We start from the raw sequence: 20070 nt of genomic DNA, 5'->3' as shown, positions 1-20070 counted from the left end.
ACAGTTTTATAGATAGTCTACATTAATAAGTCTGACAGATGGTCATGAGTCTCTGACCTTCTAGAGCATCAGCAGCTTCATCTTGCTTCATCTCTCTCAGGTAATGTAGTGTGAGATCAAGAGCTGCTTCTTTGATACTGCATCTATTCTCATTAAAGTCCTTCACAAAGTTGTGTGTGTTCTCATTTTGTAATATTTTCTTAAACTTTTCCAGCTCTTCCTTCAGAAATGTGATTATTTTGCTCTCAAGATCCTACAAACAAAAGTAAGAAAAAAGACAGAATAACACAATTTAAACCAAATTTTGCATCTACATTTGGTTAACACTATTTATTCAATAATTATTTATTTGTATGAAAAAACTTAAAAGACTAACATGCTAACCAGCTGTTACTTTTGACATACATATATATATATATATATATATATATATATATATATATATATATATATATATATATATATATATATATATATATATATATATATATATAAATGTGCTTAAAAAGGAAAAAAGTGATGAAGAGGAATTAAATAAAACTTCTTTGTTCAATAACATATTTTTGTTCGCTATAAATATTAAAACACGTATGAAAATGTGTTTTCCTACCTGGAATATCCACAGGAGATTGTTTTTGAAAGTCTTGTGTTTCCCGTGAGTCTGAACGTCTGAGTCTAATGTCTCATATTGAAGCCTGTAATCAAATAAATAAAATAAAATACTGATTTTCTAGGTAAAATATTACAAAAAGCTAGAAAAAAAAAACATTAGCCATAAAAATTATTGGTATTCACTGATACAACTTTTTTACCACAGTCAAAGTGTGACCAAAAATTACAAACATGAAATATCTTTTATTAGATGATGGTTTTTCCCCACTGAAGTTTGGTGGTAATCCATCTTTTGACCGGTCACTCTTCAGAGACACAGAGCTGGACACATGTGAGTCTGATCTTACACTAATGACACAAAGAACAGAGAGAAACACTTTACTACAGGAGATATTTAGTCTCATTTGAAAAGGTTTAATGTTGCAAATAATTATTAAATGCAGTATAGCTCTGCATTTGTCCATTTATGACTATGGTTGGATGGATATATACATGTTTAGTTGCATGATCTAGGGGTGGGCGATATGCCAAAAATATCATATCACAATTTTTTTCAGGAAAATCACGATTCACGATTTTTATTACGATTCTTCATGTTGTTTTTACTATTTTGCAAGTGACTGAGCATTACAGCCAAACTAATTCCCCTATTTTAAAAACAAAAATTTTTATAACGAAATATAAAATAAAATAAAAAATGGCAGACATTTAGGCCAAAGTGGTGAAGATAAAAATCTTTGTTATTATTTTTTATCTGTTATTTGTTATTATTTCTTATTAATTTTATCTTTGTTATTAAAAATGAAGAAAAACACAGGCTACACATTATACAAATTAAATTAATAAAATTATTTGTTTTTTTCAGCTACAGTAGGTGTATTTAACAGTAGCATTCAAGTAAAAAATTAAATGAACAAATATAAAAATAAAACACTAGACTTCACTGTATAAATTATACATTGATTCTTCATAAAGCAAATGTATTAAAGTTCTCAGTCAAGAGCAGTGGGTGATTTTCTCTTTAAGGATAATTAGGGATAGTTGCCCCCCCAAAAAAATCTGCCATAATTTACTCTCTCAAGTTGTTTTAAGTTTCTTTCTTCTGTTGAAAATAAAAGTTGTATTGAAGAATGTAACCAGACAGTTGCTGGTCCACAGTGACTATGTTTTTCCTACCATGGAAGTCAATAGAGACCAGCAACTGATTGGTTAACCCACATTCTCCAAAATATTTTATTTTGTGTTCTGCACAAGAAAGAAATTAATACAGTTTTGAAACAACATTACAGTGAGTAAATAATAACAGAATTTTTCATTTTTGGGTGAACTATCCCTTTAAGGACAAGCGACAGCATGGTTAATATTAGGCTGCTCTGCACGTAAAGACCTGCACGTATATCTAATATACAGCCACACATCCAATTTTCTCTCAAATGTTTACTTTCACTTTAGACATAACAAGCTGTGTTTATGTAAACTTTGTGCGTATTTGACAGTATTAGAGCAATCGGAAGATAACTTATCAACTAATCAGGCGCTGTTTGACAGGCTTTTAGTGCCTGTGTGCTTCAGGTGAACGCGGTCTGAAAAACGCATGTGAGAACAGCGCATCAGCACACTAAAGGAAAGTTTAACCGGCAAGGTACATGAAATAATGAACTTTTGTGGATTGAAGTGTCCCGCGAATATTACTCTACCGCTGCATTAAAATGTGATGTGAATGTACGTCATGTTGAACAGTATGCTGAGACGGAGGCGCTGGAACTGCAACTATAGAAAGCACTGTAGCACGATACTATGATGTTTCTTCATCAGCAGATCGTGGAGATATTTTAATCGTCCACGATCAAAAATCGTTATATCGCACACCCCTAGCATGATCTATTTTTTTGTGGCTGCCTGTGTAATTGTGTTACTGAATGAGTTTCATAAGGTTCCCAGGAATTGAGTTTTATTGTGACATTATTTTATTCAGTCAAGTTCAATCACATACACCACTGTGACAAATAATGCAACTCTATAATGTAAACACACAAAATACCTTTTATTAGATGATGGTGTTTCTCCACTGAACTTTGGTGGTTCTCCTTCTTTTGACCGATCACTCTTCAGAGACACAGAGCTGGACACATGTGATCCTGATCTTACACTAATGACACAAACAACAGAGAGAAACACTTTAGTAAAGGAGGTTCAACTGTGTCTGAAACACATCGGTGTCTTTATCTAATCCTACACAGAAATGCACACACTCACACAATGTACAGTTTTATAGTTAATCATTTGATATTACTGGCTCACATTTGGTTTAATGATTTCTTTAATGTACATGAGTGAGATTAAATATGTTAAAAAAAAATGAACATTTTAAGAGAATGTCAAGTTTTTTTAATGAACAGAAATGAGGAGCAGAAATGTGTGTGTAACACAGTTTTGTTAGCAAACTTCAATTAAATTAAGTGTTTAGTTGCTTCCTAATGTCTGTCATTAATATTATGACCTAAAAACAAAAGTCATGTTTGGATTAATTCAGTGTGGTCACGTCTAGAAGGAAATTAACAAATTATTAACAGTGATATGTCTATAGAGTCCTGTGGCAAACGCCTTTTATAGACAGAGTTAATTTAAAAAGTTAAAAATTGGAGAAATATAAAACACTGATTCAAGTTTTGTTATTCACAGGAAAAAACAAACTCCAATAGAGTTTAAAATGATGGTGTGAAACAGACGCAGTGTTACCTGTGTTTCTCTGAGAGACTCATCTTAGAGAGAGAGTCCTTTCCTCGCTCCTCTGATCAGCACTGGTTTGAGAAAACAATCAATCGTTCAGCAGGACCTGGAAATGACAAGATTTTACAGAGATGAAGAACATGAAAATAATGAAGAATGATGAGTTAGACACAACAGAAAAAACAATGAATAAAATAAAGTGAGTTACAAATATATTGTCATGTAAAATAACTGAATGATCTTAATAATTTCAGATTGTTTAATGAGTTTAACTGACTCATGACACTAAATATGAATTCATAAACCTAATTTGTTTAAATATCTATTCCAGTTTAATATAATTTCACAATCATATTTACACAATATGTATTAATTGCTGAATTGTTTGTCACTTAATCATTACTTAATGATTAAAAAAGTAAAAGTAACCTGAATTATAATGGTCATACTGTATAACTACTAATCATAATTGTTATGAACTGAAATATTCGATTTAATAAAAATAAATTAAAAGAACTTAGGCTTCATCTACTGCAAATGTACAAAAATACCTAAGATTTCGCATCACAAAATCAACAGCCTAAACCTTCAGAAACATATTCATTTTCAATAACTCTTTCTCAATAAGTTGATTATTGAAGGTAATTGAGAAATACACCCCCACCCCCTCACTTACTTTCTTGAAGTCTTGTCCACTAAGAAGAGAGTTTATAAGTATTTTTTATAAACTTCCTCATTTTCCTCCTCCTTGTGGATTCTCTGTTGATGTTGTTCACTGCGATGTGACGTTACTTTCGTTTTCCTCTTCTTCGTGTGTTTTACAGGCTGAACGCCACCTGCTGTACTGGAGCGAGGATCTTCTACCACATTATGTCTAAACCTGTTTAAGACCACTTAAATTAACATTTCAACAATGCATTTGTTATATTCCCTGTTTCTGCACTATAATCTAAGATGCTGGATATTGTAAATGACATCCTGAGGTTTGTATTTGTACATTCAATCCTTTTGTTTTGTATTAGACCAGACTGCTATTAGAATCCAGACTGACAATGATTTATGCAACAGATGCTCTTTACTCATCTCACTTGCACAAAAATAAATGCAGTAAATTATAGAAACACACAGGAGAAATAAACATCTCAGACACCATCTTGTGCAGCCCATAGTGGATCCATCTGCCTCTAAAGACAGCCTCTCTATATCTAAAATATGGAATATCTATGTATATATTTTTAATTTAATATATATATTTTTTTATCTTAACACATTTATAAGGCCTCCCAGAGTATGTGATTTGTGCATGTCATATACAGTGTTGTTGACACCTACAGACATCAATCAATTAAATGTTCATCACCCAAAACACTATATATTACTTGACCTGACCTGAGGAAGCATTTTATATTTGATTAATTTTGAAGCTGTTTTGATCTTTGAGAACATCTTCAGAGCCTTTAGAGATTATTTCTGTTTGCTTACAAGTAATGTTCACTTTAAAATCTCAGTTTATTCTAGAACAAATTAGCATTCCTCTTTCCTAAGAAGTAATAAAAACTTAATAAAAAAATAAAAAAATAAAAAAAGTTGTTGTTAAAGCATGAAAAGGTTTAGCCGCTCATTTTAGAGCATTATTTCTAATGTCAGGTTCTGTTCTCTCCAGCAGTCAAGCTTGTGTTGTTTACAGATCCACTCTTGTTCTGCAAATGATTTTTATTTAATTTAAAAGAAAAAAGAAAAAAAATCTGTGCCCCTAAACAGCTGAAACTGGGATCCAGTTACATTTTACTCTAAATGTGTTCCTCAAAAGAACCAGCAGATGGCAATGTTGAACATGTGTCAGAAAGAGTCTAATAAATCTCACATCACTTACATTGATATCATTGTCCCTGATGTACACGTTTTATCTTTTTTATTTTAATGTTTGGTTAATCATTGACGTAACTGTAAGTTTTATAGACCATGTGAAGTGTTAAACAACATGCAAATGTCATATTTCAAAGCAGTGGTGCAAATGTTGTAATGTGTCACAGCTGGTGTAAATAAAGTAAAGGCAAAACAGAATAATGTAAACATGTGACTCTGATCCTCAATCATGAACTTACTGCAGATTGAAATGTTCACTGAACAAACAAAACCACATCAAAAACACAATGAAGGATATTATTGGAGCCCCTGAGGGGACAAAAATATGAGATGGAGGGAGGATGATATTTCAGAGCTTTTGCATTGTCCAAAGAAATTTAGCATCAGCTTCCAAAAGTATTGCTTTCCCACAGAAACTTTGCGTATTCGCTCACAAATCTTTTAAGTCTCCCAAAGATTTTTTTCATTCATTTGCAAAACTTCATTATGACATGATCTGAATTGTAAAGTTTGATTCTCGTGTTTCTCCACACGTTTGAGCTTCATCAAGAGCCGATGAGGTTTGTGTTCAGTTGAGCTTCTCTTTATGTTCATCAATGTTTATATGTGAATAGAAGCAGAAATTCAGTCTGTTCATCATATAAAGTGATCATGTCTCTTCAGAAAGTTTGGACTAAACCACTCAATTCATATGGATTAGTTTTAGTTTCAACAATCATCCAATCAGTTCCTCATGGACAAAATCAAGCCCCGCCCTACATTTGTTCTTGTTCCAGAAGCGTTTCACTCAGATACACATCAGAATACAGAAGAAAAGATGAGCTCAACTTCTGTTTCATACGGACTTTAATCCGCGAAACTCTGAAATTCAACATTAACAATCAACACCTTTATTCTAATCTGAAGGGCTTTGACATCTTTGGGGATAAAATAGGTTACAAATATGCAGAAAATAGGTATAGCTAGTATTTTAATTGCCACCAAAGCTTTCTAATTCATCATCATTTAATTAATTAAAGAGAAATAGAGATTAAAAAGAAATATGTAGTGATTCATCATTGTGTAACACAATTCAAATACTTTAGTGCTCTAGTTGAGTTTATCATGAACAATATTTGTTGAATAAATTATTTTTTATATATTTTTATATTTATATTTTTTATAATTTGCTTATTTTGTTTTTCAGTATCACATATAGAAGAAATATTTGAAACAAATAAATAAATAAATTAATTTTAAAAAGAGTGAATGAAACAAATAGATAATAAATTACTAAATAAATGGTATCAGCTATATAAAAATGTAAATAAATTGAGCAATTATATTGTGGTAAATATACAAATACTATTAAAATATTTACGTTTGTATTTATTTATTTATTTTATTATTATTTACAGTTACAAAGTTTGTTTGTTTGTTTGTTTGTTTAATAATTAATGTTTTCTCCTCCACACAGTCGTTTAACACCTGTTGCGTGTCGTTACAGACAGGTAGGAGCAATGATCCAGCCAATGAAATGGCAAGGTGCTGGTTGCTTGACAACAGGCTGGCCAATGAGCGTCGAGTTTGTTTATTCAGAAGAACGGAGGTGCGCTTCGAATCACCCAAACATCTCGTTCGCTCCAGGGCAGGTGGATGATCCTCACACTGCTGTCTCTCTCTCTAACACTGATCAGTGGGATTCATCTAGTCAGTGTGACTCGAGCTTATGGTGATCTGTGTGGATCCGCGGAGCTGCTGCTGATGTGAGTCGGTCTGTGTTTACTGTGTTAGCTGCTGTGCTAAAAGTTAAACTCTGGCTGTGTCTCTAATGTCGGGTGTTTCCTACATAGACTGGGTGTCTACGGTTGAATGGACTTGTTTGAATCCGCGTAAAAATGCTGTCTAGGTAGATAACTGAAACCCACTGGTCATTCATTTCAAAATAAACAAATCTGTGTGGAATAACTTATATCTTTTCTGTTCAGTAATGTTGTAGTGAGAACTCAGATTGGACTGGTGCAGCTGTTAGTGTTGACAAAACCAACATTTCTGAAACAGTGGTGTTTTTAAATACAAATATATCATGTGTGTTAATTACTCGAAGCTTTTTCACACAGTGCACGTTTCCGCCATCTAGTGATTAAAACGAGACTAACAATATAGTGAAATAGAAAATTATATTCTAGCAAAGAAAACAAACTTATTCGATTTTGTTTGTATGGTTCTGGTTTGCTATTGGTGGATCTCATGTGAGTGACAAGTTGCCCCGCCCTCACGCCAGTAAATACGTCATCAGAGAAGAGATCGTTAGTGAAAGAGGGAGGGGAAGTTAAGTTATTTTGATTCAAGATTACAATACGCATGAATAAAAATAAAAAAGATATACATAAATGATTATAAATAGGACAGGCTCAACACTAAACTAACTCTTTACTGTGAGGCAGTAATCTGGTACAGGATTTGTGGACTGGGCAAAATATTGTATTTTTGAGAGTAAAAGTACTTGGTCTACTGACCTTAGTGAACAATAGTGACCTTCACTACAGGAAGCAGTTTTTAATATCCTGACATACTGAAAGCAAAGTACAGTTTTAAACACAAGAAATGACATGAGGATAGATGGTTAATTATTCACACACTCATAAACCTTTATGTTTATAAACCTTGAACACAGCTGCACAGTAAATTATTACATGTGATCTGGATTACGTAATCAAATTCCAAAAATTAAGTGTAATTTTTAAGTTAAGTGCTTGTAATTGGATTATATTTCATTTTAAAATACTCGTTTTACTTGTGTTCTCATAATGCAACTTTTTATTGATTTACGTTATTCTCACAATGGCAGTAAACTATTCATAATTCATTGATTCTCCCTACTACTACTTTTCTATCTTTTAAATTTTCCATGTCTAAAATTATACTGCTTATATACGTTTAGAAGCTCTTCCAGGTTTGTGGATCTGCACACACAGATCAGCCACTGGTCATGTGACAATCTCTGAAAACTGAGACACACGCCGCATTTGATCACATTCACAGGATTTACAGAAATCATTTCACTTTTAACTAGTGCTCTCTTGTTGAGAGAATAGCTCCTAATGATCACATTAATTAGGCCTGATATTTGAATTATCACTCATTAAGTCGTTTAATCATGTATTTCTGTCTCTGGAAGGCTTTTGTCTTTCAAACACATTAAAATGTTCAAATTCACATCATTTCATATTTAGATGCAATGCAGGGATTCCCCAACTTGTTGACAGCCGAACCTCTTTGACCGAATATATTTACTATAAATATACCCTGAGATTTAAATTAATAAGTTAGGTCAATAATAAAACAAATAAAAACAGTTAATAATAATAATAATTTCGTCCATGGTTCTTCTCTGATGTTTATTAATGGTCACATCACATGCAGGTACACAAAAATATTTCCTCTTTTTTTTTTTTTAGTATGTTTAAAATTATTCATTTTTAATTTTTTAAAAAAATATTTAATTAATAGCTTTTCATTGAAGTCACGAAACCATCATGATCAGCAGTCTGGGAATCCCTGATATAATGCAGTATTTAATGCACTTCATGTTGATAACAAAGAATGGAATGTATTTTCTTTCTCTGTATTTTTATATCAAAATGGTAAAAGCTTATCCTATTCAAATCAACATGATAAACAAGTAAGGTCCAAAGTTATCTAAAAGAACGTAATCAATAAGTAGTCTGATTATATTACCCTAAATGTGTTATGTAATACATATTATTATATATATTTCACCTGACTAATGACTAAAAGCTTGAATGTATGTAAGTTTCCTAATGTATACAAGCAGTATGCTTTTTTTTTTTTTTTTTTTAGAAAGTAAAATTTATTTGATAGAAAAGATTCATTGGGGAAAATCAGTTATGTGCAACTTGCTGTCATTATATGAATATGTATTCATGTAATCAATAAAAATCTGATTATGAACATTTTAAAACATAATATAATCAAATTTTTGGAATCTGATTACATAATCCAGATTACATATAATCAGTTACTGTGCAGCACAGGTCACAAGTCCGAATTTCATTCATACTCTATACCCTCATGTCACGATTCAATATCACGATACTGAACTCATGATACAATGTTATTAAGAAACTCTTCAAGACATATGGTAAAAGGATAACAAAAAATGAACTGTTGATTAAAATGTAAAATTTGGTATTGCGTTGGGAGTGGAAATGAATAGGCTTGGATTTGATGAACAGGACAATGTTGACACCAGAATAAAGATATTCATGATTCTAATGCTGAAACACAGAATTATTTTAGACTAATATTTTTGCACTCTGTCACTGACTAGATAAATATATTTAAAATAATGTAGGCCACTTTTTACTGGTAACACAAGACATTTGGCATTATCAGGACACGCAATTATTCCTCCATTGCATTATTATACATTACTTTCAACATTATGTATAGTAGTTTAATGAGGTACTGACACTAAAACTAGTAAACTTTTTTTTTTCTCACATAGTAATTTTCATGCAAAACACGTATTGCCACTATCCAAGATACAATATTGTTGCATTTTTGTATTGCGTCATATTGTGCCACAATATAATTGTTACTCCCCTATACTGCACACATTCATATATAGATTGTACTTTTTTAATGGTCAAAAGTACGTTTCAAAGCAAATGTAGTATCTTCAGTAAAGTGTGCCGTTTCGGACACAGCATGTTTCTTTATCTACTTTAAAAATACTTTAATAGCTTACACAACACACAGACCCAACTAATCAATGATGAAATCCATTGTTGGTCCTTTTCATCATTGAATATTGGTTGTTAGTTGACAGTTTGTTGTTGCAGCCGTAGACGTGACCGAGGTCAGATTATAACCTGGAGCTCTGTGAGTCAGCAGCTCTTATGTCACAGTTTTACTGCACCACAGACGTTTTCTTGTAAATGTAGATATCTAGATTGATTAACTTAAAGTTTAAAGCTCTTGTAAGAGAAGCCATCAGCCTGTGCAGCTATACAAGCTGAAAACACTTCAGTCCTCCTGTGCTTCATGCTTCCCTGTCTCCACCCCCTCCGTCACCCGCTAACTCCGTAATCCCACAGTGGTATTCCATGGCTGTTTAATCCGGCTTCAGAGGCCCGCTGCGGTGTAATCCAGTCTGCCTGCTCTTCTGTTTCAGGAGTGATGGCCGAGTGCTAGCCTGCGCAGTTCCTGGCCTGCGTCTCTCTTGGAAGAGCAGGACAACCGATGAATGTTGATATGGGAGATTGGTGGACTCCAACGATGATGCCAGATCCGTCTCTCGGTGAGCATCAAACATGGAAAGATTGTGTCTAGGACTCATGTGAGCGTTTTCAGAGTTGGACTGATCTTGTTAAGAGACTGAGCTAATTTAAGGATGGTTTATAATTAATCTGTAACGTTGCATTATATTGAAACCCAGTTCTCTTTTTTTCTTTCTGTAATGAGTTGGAAAGAGTAGTTTTACCCCAAAAAGAGAATTGTCATAATTTATGTCTTTCCAACAGGTCAAATTTGCACTCATGTTGAGGCTTGTAACTCTTGAACCATAAGGCCTAGAAAGACAATTTATTTTTTCCTCTGATTCCTGAGCTCATGCCGAGCCGAATGCATTGCATGGTCTAAGTTCCCAATCAATTTCTGACTATATATTCTGCCGTTTTCACCAAATTTTCCACAGATCCTCGTCAGATCATCCTGAAATGCTATTTAAAACTTTATTTTGATTCAATATCTTGGCAACACCACTGCCTAAAGTGTTGAAACTTATGTCAAATCATGACCATGCTCTTGTACTCCTTGTTATGCTCACTTAATTCTTCATCTTGCATCTGTTCTGCTTGGCCCCGTAATTGCTGCTTGTGTCTATATACGTTGTTGTTGTTTTAAAGCTTTTTCTGGACTTAAACTCTGCCATATTACCTTTTGTGCAGCTACCTGACACCATGTTAAAAAGGTCACGTTAGACTTGTCAAAACGGGCTTTAATTACAGGCTCTGCCCTTCTTTTGTCTTCTGAACAGACACCAAAGAGCTTTCCAGTATTTCTGGGATCAGCATGTCTCCCTCCAGGCGAAACTCTCCCCATTCACTGCTCTCCACCATGGCTCTGCCCAAAACCTCCTACAGCGTGTTAAGTGCGTTCTGCACTGAGGAGAACATATCGCAGTGCATCGCATATATCAGTCAGGTACATTACACAGGGTGTTTTAAAGTATTGCTCATGTGTCTGATAAACTATTACTATTTTTTTTCATATTACTAGTTTTGTTTTAATGAATGACCTGGGTGGGATAGAAAGCAAGTTTTGAGTTTGAATGTGGAGTATGCATGGTATCATGGGTTTGAGATTGTGTTTGTCCTCTGATTTTAATTGTCAGAGCAGACGATCAGATCTCATTTTCCTGGTTCTCCTCAGGAGGTGTGCTCGCTGGGCTTGACTGGAGTGAGTTTGGAGTGTAAATCGGGCGGTCTGAGCGCTGTGCCGGTTCTGAACCTGCTGTATGAAGTGCTGCAGCTGCAGAGGAGAGCTCAGCGTGCCCTACATGAGCTGGAGAGCCAGCAGCTGAAGAACGGCAGTGACCTCGAGCACCTGCAGCACAGCAACTGTAGACTCAAAGTACTCGCTTTCTACTTACTCCAGACAACAACAACTAATGAGTTGGAAACCTCAGGGAATTTTATAATGTGTTTTCTTTAGTGAATATATACTTTTATTGCTACTTTAAAATATTTCATATGCAAGATATTGTTAATTAAATTTTATTTTTATTTTATATTTTGAATTAGCATTTTTTATTTTTGGTTTTAGTTTAATTTTTAGCAATTTTGTCATCTATTTTTTTTCTTCTTAATTTTCTTAGTTTTATATATTGCCATTTAGGTTGAATTTTTATTTTAATTTTATTTAGGTTTTATTTCCAGTTAATAATTTTAGTGCTTAAACTTAAACATATTTCAGAGTTTATTGCCAAGGGGACTTTTCTAATTTTTTATTTAGTTTAAGTTTTTCAAATAATATTTACACTACCATTTTTTTTTTTTTTTTTTTTTTTTTTTTTTGAAAGTCTCTTATGCTTAGCGGGACTGCATTTATTTGATCAAAAATACAGTAAGACAGCAATATTGTGAAATATTATTACAATTTAAAATGGCTCTTTTGTGTGTGAATTTATTGTAAAGTGTAATTTATTCCTGTGATCAAAGCTGAATTGTCAGCATCATTACTCCAGCCTTCAGAGTCACATGATCCTTCAGAAATCATTCTAATATGATGATTTGATGCTCAAGAAACATTTCTGATTATTAATAATGTTGAAAACAGTTGTGCTGCTTCATATTTTTGTGAGAAAAAGATCCAAAATTTTTGAACTCAATTCTGAATTAAAATACAATTATATACAATAAAGTCAACATAAATGTTTTTCATAGTTTGAGTTGTACTTTTTTTTTTTTTTTTAATCTAAATAATTAATATGTAAGATCTATTTTGCACAATGCTGTAGTGCTGAGTTTAATTATTGATTAATTCATAACAAAAATCGAATAGTTAAGGAGGAAACGGTTGTTAGTAGTAAAGTCAAATCCTGAACTTCTGCTCTTATTTGCTGTGTGTGTGTGTGTGTTTGTTTCTCAGGATCAGCTGGAGCACACGAGGAGAGAGAACTCGGGCCTGCATGAGGGTGAGCGACAGCTACAGTTGAAGATCAAAACCTTACAGAACTGCCTCAAGTCTGAGAAAGAGGAAGTAAGAGAACCTCAGTCAGTTCACACGCTCATGCTCAGACAGGCATGACGACTGCACCCATCATGCTGCTGTACTCAGCGTTTTATTTTTATATAAAAAAGCGTTTTTTTATTCTGTTGTTTAATTTTACACTATAACCCCAGCAAACAAAACCCATCAATTTTACACAAATGCCAAACTGAATGATCAGTGTATTCCAAAAAACAGAATTGAGAAATGATGTATGTCTTAAAGTTCGAAAAAAAAATTATTTTTGCATTGATATTTCTCTAAATTCTTAGCAAAAAGCTAGATAAAGTCTGTTTTTTCATTTTATTAATTTGTTTGAAAACTCAATATACTTATTGTTGAAGAAACAAATATTAAGACTTGAGTGTAGATACAGTGTCTGTGCATATGAATCACACAACTCCTCTGTGTGATTAATATGGTGCAGGTGCAGAAACTGCAGAGCATCATCTCCAGTCGTGCCACACAGTACAACCATGACACCAAGCGTAAAGAGAGAGAGTGCTCCAAACTGAAGGAGCGGCTCAACCAGCTGCTCGTGGACAAGAGAGACAAGAAACTCGGTGAGCTCCTTTATTTTTTACTTTTATTCTAACAGCTGGTGTCTCGTCTGGGATATTCCCAAGAAACACAGGCATGAGAAGTCATCCTCCATCACAGGTAAGATGTTTTTAATGACTTCCTGTGGTGCAAGGATTGATTGATCTCATAATAGTATTATCCCTGAAGTCAGTGCAGGAAGATTTGTCTGTACTGTTTAAACGTGCAGCTACCTGCCGGATATTTTTAGAGTTATCCCTCTGGTATGAAGATGATCCTTTTAGATCCGGACTGATGAAAAACAGTGTTGATGGGAATATTTCATTTGGCGTTTAATAAATTCTTCTCTGTCCTCATGTGTTCAGCCATTGAAGTGTCAAACTATGTGGGAAGGTCAGATGGCAAGAGAAGCCTTTGGAAGACGGGCAAGATGGAGGCCAGGTAACCTCCTGCGCTCATGTGGGTCTCTGTGTCATGACTGTTTTATTTCTTACAGTGTAAAACATGTGCTCTTGTGTTGTTAGGCACGAGGGTGAGATGTACAGGGCTCTGCTGAGTGACTATGAGACGCGGCAGAGGTCTCTGATGCTGGAGAACTCGGAGCTTAAAAAAGTCCTTCAGCACATGAAGAAGGACATGATCGCCATTCTGAGTCCAAAGAAACTCTGTGTCAAACTGGAGCCACCAGATGACAGCCTGGAGCAGGTCTGAGGTCTTCTCACATGCTGTTTATAAGCAATATGTTGCAATAAGGTTGTAAATTGCATGTTTCAAACAGTGCATCAGAACAGTGTCAGTTGAACTTTAAAAATATTATTTTTAATATGTTAAATATTACAAAAGTTATGTTGACTTGTTGGTTTGGAGCGACAGGAGGGGGAGTGATGACATGTTTTCATTGTGTGACATCAGGCTGGCTCTGAGGGCGAGGAGGAGACGGGTGACTCCAGTCGAGAGACTCTAGAGCAGTCATGTGAGCAGGCACGAGAGCAGCTGACCAACAGCATCCGCCTGCAGTGGAGGAAGCTCAAGAGCCACATGGAGAGACTCGACAGCCAAGGTAGAACCTGAGTGTCATCTCATGCTTCAATTCTTAAAGGGGTCATGAAATGCATTTTCAGATCTTTATATCATGATTTTGGAGGTTCTTATGCAGTTATTTTGCATCAAAAAAGTTCAGATGTTTGTAAAAATTGATCCTCACAAACACTTCGTTTCACGGAGCGCAAGTAAACGGCCGCTGCTGTGATTGGCTAAGTTCATTGCACTGTGTGTTTTGATGCTAAAGATGACCTGAACTGTAATAAGCTGTGTCCCATTTCCAAGTTACCAAGAGAAGCTCTGTTAAATTGGACGTTCCAGCCTACGGAGGATTGCTCTTGTTACCTTGCAACTGTGACAGCTGCCGTTGCTGTTGTGGCAGTAACTTTTGAACTTTGAAAGTTATATTCAACTGTCTGAAAACACAACAGGGTTTACAACCAGTCTAATGTTCACCTTGGTCCATTTCTGTACATAAAGAGTATAAACTATCCATAAAATCACATCTTAGTAAGATATGTCAACGTTTGACCTCTTTAAAGTGTTGTTTTTTTCTCTAAACATTAATATTGTTATATACTTGTATTTAAAAGTGTAATTTGGCATTTTCTCTCAAAAACGTCCTGTTGTCACCAGCACTTAATGAATCTTAGGATAGGCTAGACTGCAATGGATCCACTCGGCTTATCTTTCATGGCCCAGGGAAAGAAGGATGCATTTGTAGGAGTCTTCAAATTGGGACAGCCTTCATTGTTCCGCTGTTAGACTTAAAAAAAATATAGCCTCTGAATTTAGGACACAGCAATAGAGTCATACATGTTTCAGTCTAAATCAAATTAAAATTTGTAACCACAGCCATTGCCTTGGAGGACAAAACACTTGGCACTGATGTAGCTTTCAACACAAGATATTTAGAAAAACCGGCAGCATGTTGTGAAAAGAGATGAACACACAAAAGCATTGTAATTCAGGCACGTAGGAATGAACTTCAGCCATGCGTTTCTAATAGTTTGATCTTTTGAAAGGGTATGCACAGCTTATGGAGGTGCAGTCTACATCCAGGGACAGAACAATGTCAGTTTTACCTGACAGTAGTATCATTCTTGTGGTTGATGTTGTTAAAGGGTTAGTTCACCTAAACATTCATTTTCTGTCATTAATTACTTGCCCTCATGTTGTTCCACACCCGTAAGGTAATTCCAGTGTAAGTAATTAATGACAGAAATTTCATTTTTAGGTGAACTAACCCTTTAAGAGCACACCTCCTTCATGGTGGTTTTGAAGACGTCATGATGTCACGCATGGGGCGATTTCAAGAAGAATGGAAGATAACTTGGGAGTTATCAGTGTTGCTATTCCTAACTAAAACTATTAAAAGCATTTCTGTTAATTGAAATAAAGCTGAAATACAATCAAACATAAATATTAGTTAAAAACATGGTAACAGTATACCTTTTGGCCCTCTACCGCATTCATTTTGTGGAATAACATTTGTTTTTGGTTGTGCTTCGGTTCTGCATGACATTGTGGATGAATATGGTTATCCTACTGCTCTTAAAATGTTCACAAAGCTGAAGAGATATAGCCAGTTTATATGGAAAAGATCTCTAGCTGACTAGCAGAAGACGTTACTGTAGCTTTACCCATTAATAGACACGGTACTCCCTTAAAAATAACTTCACAATAGATAATGCTTTACAATCAACTCTTTAGAGAGCTACACATGGCAATTTATGTTCAATCAAAAGCCGTCATCTCCGTAGCTATTATGGCATTTCAAATCCATCGGTTCTCAGCATGTCTGAAAAGCTAAGCTAATGTTGATTCTTGTTTTATTACGAGCCGCACTCTCTTTTGCCAGCAGACTCTCCTCTCTTCAGCGTTTGTTTAAAACAGGTGATTCTCCGAAGGTTGGAGATTTAGCTGCTCCATGTCAACCTTTCTCACTCATTGTGACAACTACCCTCTGCCACTCCCACACCAGACATGCGTCAAAGTAAATATCTCTATTTACCGATGACAAGACACACACTGGCGAGTGAAGTATAAATGCAATTTCCTACTTATAAGCTTACTGTAGTAGAATCAGGGCAATGCAAAAGCACTTTTTGAAAAGCAGGATGGATAATTTTGAACAAAAAGCTATATGGTATATGGACATGGTATATGAATATTTCTGAATGTGCTGCAGTGTCTCTGGTGGCGTGTCAGGAGCGTGAGGCAGAGGAGCTGATGTCCAGGAAGGAACATGAGGAGGAGATGCAGCGGATAAGACTGGAGTTGCAGCAGTGTAAAGAGTTCATCCACATGCAGCAGCAGCTTCTACAGGTGACCAACATCTGAACACATCAAACACTAATGTTCAGGAGAGGCCGAAGTTAATTTCACTTGTCTGATTTTTCTTTCCGTGCAGACCTGTGTTCAAACGTTCAACGATGTGCGAGTATTTGAATGCACTTAAGGTCACCATGAAATTAAAATTGACTTCTTGTTTATAGAATTGTGCTATGTATCATGAAGAAATTTGCGATATGATATGTATCATGATACAGGGGTTACAATACAATATATTGCAATTAATATATTACTGTAAAAGTGCTGTATAATGTGACTTTACTGGAGTGCTGAATTGCAGAGCTGATGCAAACATATCCACATCGCTGTGATCAGATGCTTTTTTAACTGCTGTTTTCTCACCGCTGTTATTTTTGTTCTGTTTGATTTGTCTGGAAATCCGACCCAAACTGTCAGTGTATTATTTATTTATTTATTTATTTTTATTTTTGAAACCTGGTTAGATCAACGTAGATCATATTGTGTGTTTTGCACTCAAATGTCTGGATGTGTTGATTCTGATGGCAGTGTGTGTTTACAGCAGCAGCTCAGCGCACCATGTGACGATGAGACGGCAGCTCTGTTGAATGACTGCTACACGCTGGAGGAGAAGGAGCGACTGAAAGAGGAATGGAGACTCTTCAATGAGCAGAAAAGAAACTTTGAGCGTGAAAGGAAGAATTTCACTGAAGCTGCTATTCGTTTGGGACACGAGGTACTGAATAAATGGATTAAAGAGGTCATTGTTTTACTAAAAACATACTGCAAGTTTCAGAAATCATAAATGCTTTAATGCAAAAATAACTTTTTTTGAAACCAAGCTGCCAAAACAGCATTTTCTTCTGGGCTTATATTATGTAATAAAGATGAATACATCAGCACGAGACTGCCTGTACAGACACAATCAGTCTAAAAAGAATAAAAATTTATATACTTTTTAACCACAAATGCTCGTCTCGTACTTGCTCTGTGATGCGCATCGATGACTTCACACATTCATAACTGGCAGTTTCAACACACTCTAACTCAACCAGGCCCCGCCCCTTTATTCTGCATATGAATTATTAAAAATGTGGAATATTGTGGTGTGAACAACACACAAGACTATAATGGAGGCGTTTCAGGGAGTTTAGAAACCTTGACACTGATATAGAAAATAACTGGAGGGGCTTTGTAACTTTGCAGAGCTTTTTCATGCTCAAAGAGAAACATTACACACTAAAAGATGAACATGGAGAAAAGCATCATAGGTCCTCTTTAATTAAATTGGGCTTCATCTACCTGGTTTAAACCAAAGCAGGGTTAACCAACTTCCTGTTTGTTTCTTCCCTCTTTAGAGGAAAACATTTGAGGAGGATCGAGCTGCATGGCTGAAGACCCAGTTTTTGAACATGACTCCATTTGTAGACCGCAAAAGACCTGCATTGCCTGAACCTCACAGTGCTTTATCAATCAGTGAGTATCTCTGGAGACCTGACAATTTCCTTTGTGGTGACCAAATGATTGATGGTGAGAATCAGGGGGAGACCTACGGTTTCACATGCATCACTTTTCTGCTTGTAGCATTTTGCTGTAAGTTCCTAAGGTTAATTCATTTAGGATCTTTTTGAATCCACATTTGGTGTGCATATCTCTAGGTACTGAACCCGAGGCCAAACTGCAGTCCACTCCACCCCTCCTGACCAAGTCCCTGTCCTACACAGTGTTCTCCACTCCTAAAGCTGCTCCGGTGAAGATGCCCTCCACTGCTGACCTCTACCGCACGCTTCAGCTCATTCCAGAGAGCAGGTAGCCAGCAGCTTTAAAGAAATATTCCTCCTGTCATTTATTTACTCACCCTTATGTCATTCCAAACCCACATGACCATTTTTTTCCCAGTGGAACACAAAAGGAGAATTTTAGAATCTTGATACAGGCCTTTAGGCTCAGGTCATTGTGACCTGAGCATTGTGAGCAGGTCTGTCCCAATAGCCACACTTGCAGTCTTTGATTAAACTTGTTTACTTGCATGATGTATTTCTGGGATTTGGCCCAAGTGGTCATGAAAACCACAAGTGTGTGTAGAGCTTTTATATTTCTCATGTCTGTGAGGCAAGTAGCCTTATAGCCTTTGGAGAATATAGGATAGTATCAGAGAAATGTGAGTAAATAAGTAGCATATCTGCTATCATAACTGCCATGTGTTTTCTCTCTCACAGAGGCCATGGGAAATGTCAGAGTGGTGAGATGTTGCCCAAGTCACGTCTGCGCAGTTGCTCTACAGACTGCAGCGTCATCTCGTTGGTCAGAGATGAGAACAGCCCCATCTGACGGTACGTCAGTATTACACTGATCAAACTCTTCTCGCACTACTGAAGACACACTCCGTTGTTACAGGAGTCTTCCTTTCATCACTGGATGACCAACCACCTGCTCCTTATCTGCTGTGTTGTCCCTGAAGGGATTTAGGGTTGAATAAAACAGATGGTGTGCTTAGCTGGATCAAATTGATCTCAGAGACAATCATTTGCTTAGTTGTTTGTGTTTACCACTTCTGAATCACATGATGATAAATATGTAAAGTGGCCAATGTGGTTTTTTTTGTATAGTAGTAATAAGAGTAATTTAAAAATGCAGCAGTCAGATTGTGTGATGTTTGTGCGGGATGTAAATGTGACATTAATTCATAAAGCACTTTTAAGAGGAGCAATGTTTAATGTAGCTTTTAAATATTACTATAAATTGATATTTTCATTTGCCGTTATGTCGTTGCAAAAAACACTCATCTTGGGCTAGATTTCACATTTAGAATTGCTCAAAGTTTTGTACTTTTATCATAATTGATTGATGTTAAGTACTATGCATTAATTGCATCTCTCAATGCAAAACATGGAATGGGTTGTTTTCATTCACTTTTTTCGTCACTTGAATGTTGAATATTTATATTGAAAAATCAAGAATGTCTTTGGTAGAAGTTTTTGAATCCATGTTTACACATTTGAAGACCGATTTCTTTAATTCAATGCAATAAAGTTTGAAAGATTTGAAAAAGAACATTGATGAAATCAATATTGACCCTATTTTTTTGCCCCTTTTACAAGATGTAATATACGTCACTGGTGTCCTCAGAATATGTCTGAGATGTTTCAGCTCAAAATTAATAGCTTATCAAATTTGCCCCTATTTGGGTGT

At 35.4% G+C, this 20070-nt stretch overlaps 2 protein-coding genes across 10 annotated transcripts in view; one reads left to right on the top strand and one right to left on the bottom strand.

Annotated features, from left to right (window-relative positions):
* LOC137002553 (NLR family CARD domain-containing protein 3-like) overlaps nt 1-4145 on the bottom strand; it is a 140375-nt gene extending 136230 nt beyond the window's left edge. For 4 of the 8 annotated variants that reach the window (XM_067362280.1, XM_067362289.1, XM_067362290.1 and 1 more), the window contains exons 1-3: nt 4019-4145; nt 3352-3448; nt 2654-2761 (exon numbers count right to left, since the gene is read on the bottom strand). In XM_067362280.1, coding sequence (XP_067218381.1) covers nt 2654-2761; nt 3352-3374 — 131 coding nt within the window. In that variant the 5' untranslated portion in view covers nt 3375-3448; nt 4019-4145. Of the gene's footprint in view, nt 1-57; nt 254-610; nt 696-843; nt 961-2653; nt 2762-3351; nt 3449-4018 lie in introns of all 8 variants that reach the window. The other 4 variants (XM_067362285.1, XM_067362286.1, XM_067362287.1 and 1 more) reach the window with 2 other exon arrangements.
* A 2652-nt stretch (nt 4146-6797) lies between these two features.
* On the top strand, nt 6798-20065 carry ssx2ipa (synovial sarcoma, X breakpoint 2 interacting protein a). Of its 2 annotated transcripts, none has more exons than XM_067362300.1 (14): nt 6798-6953; nt 10388-10513; nt 11252-11418; nt 11647-11847; nt 12865-12975; nt 13412-13547; nt 13890-13965; nt 14049-14229; nt 14437-14584; nt 16757-16893; nt 17444-17614; nt 18237-18354; nt 18537-18687; nt 19098-20065. In XM_067362300.1, exons 2-14 carry the CDS (start codon nt 10456-10458, stop codon nt 19207-19209), a joined length of 1767 nt encoding a protein of 588 aa, XP_067218401.1. In that variant the 5' UTR covers nt 6798-6953; nt 10388-10455; the 3' UTR covers nt 19210-20065. The 2 variants fall into 2 exon arrangements, with proteins under 2 accessions (XP_067218401.1, XP_067218400.1); XM_067362299.1 differs by having other exon boundaries at nt 17441-17614; nt 19098-20063.
* The last annotated feature ends 5 nt before the right edge of the window (nt 20066-20070 follow it).

Source organism: Chanodichthys erythropterus, chromosome 16, assembly GCF_024489055.1.
Source record: "Chanodichthys erythropterus isolate Z2021 chromosome 16, ASM2448905v1, whole genome shotgun sequence".
NCBI lineage: Eukaryota > Metazoa > Chordata > Actinopteri > Cypriniformes > Xenocyprididae > Chanodichthys > Chanodichthys erythropterus.
This window is presented reverse-complemented; position numbering and strand designations above follow the sequence as displayed.

Excerpts from the sequence above, each read along its gene's own strand:
- ssx2ipa (XM_067362299.1), top strand. The coding sequence starts at position 10,456 with ATGAATGTTGATATGGGAGATTGGTGGACTCCAACGATGATGCCAGAT. Across the intron at positions 12,976-13,411 it reads TCAAGTCTGAGAAAGAGGAA|GTGCAGAAACTGCAGAGCAT; the intron begins GTAAGAGAACCT and ends AATATGGTGCAG. Across the intron at positions 13,548-13,889 it reads CAAGAGAGACAAGAAACTCG|CCATTGAAGTGTCAAACTAT; the intron begins GTGAGCTCCTTT and ends TCATGTGTTCAG.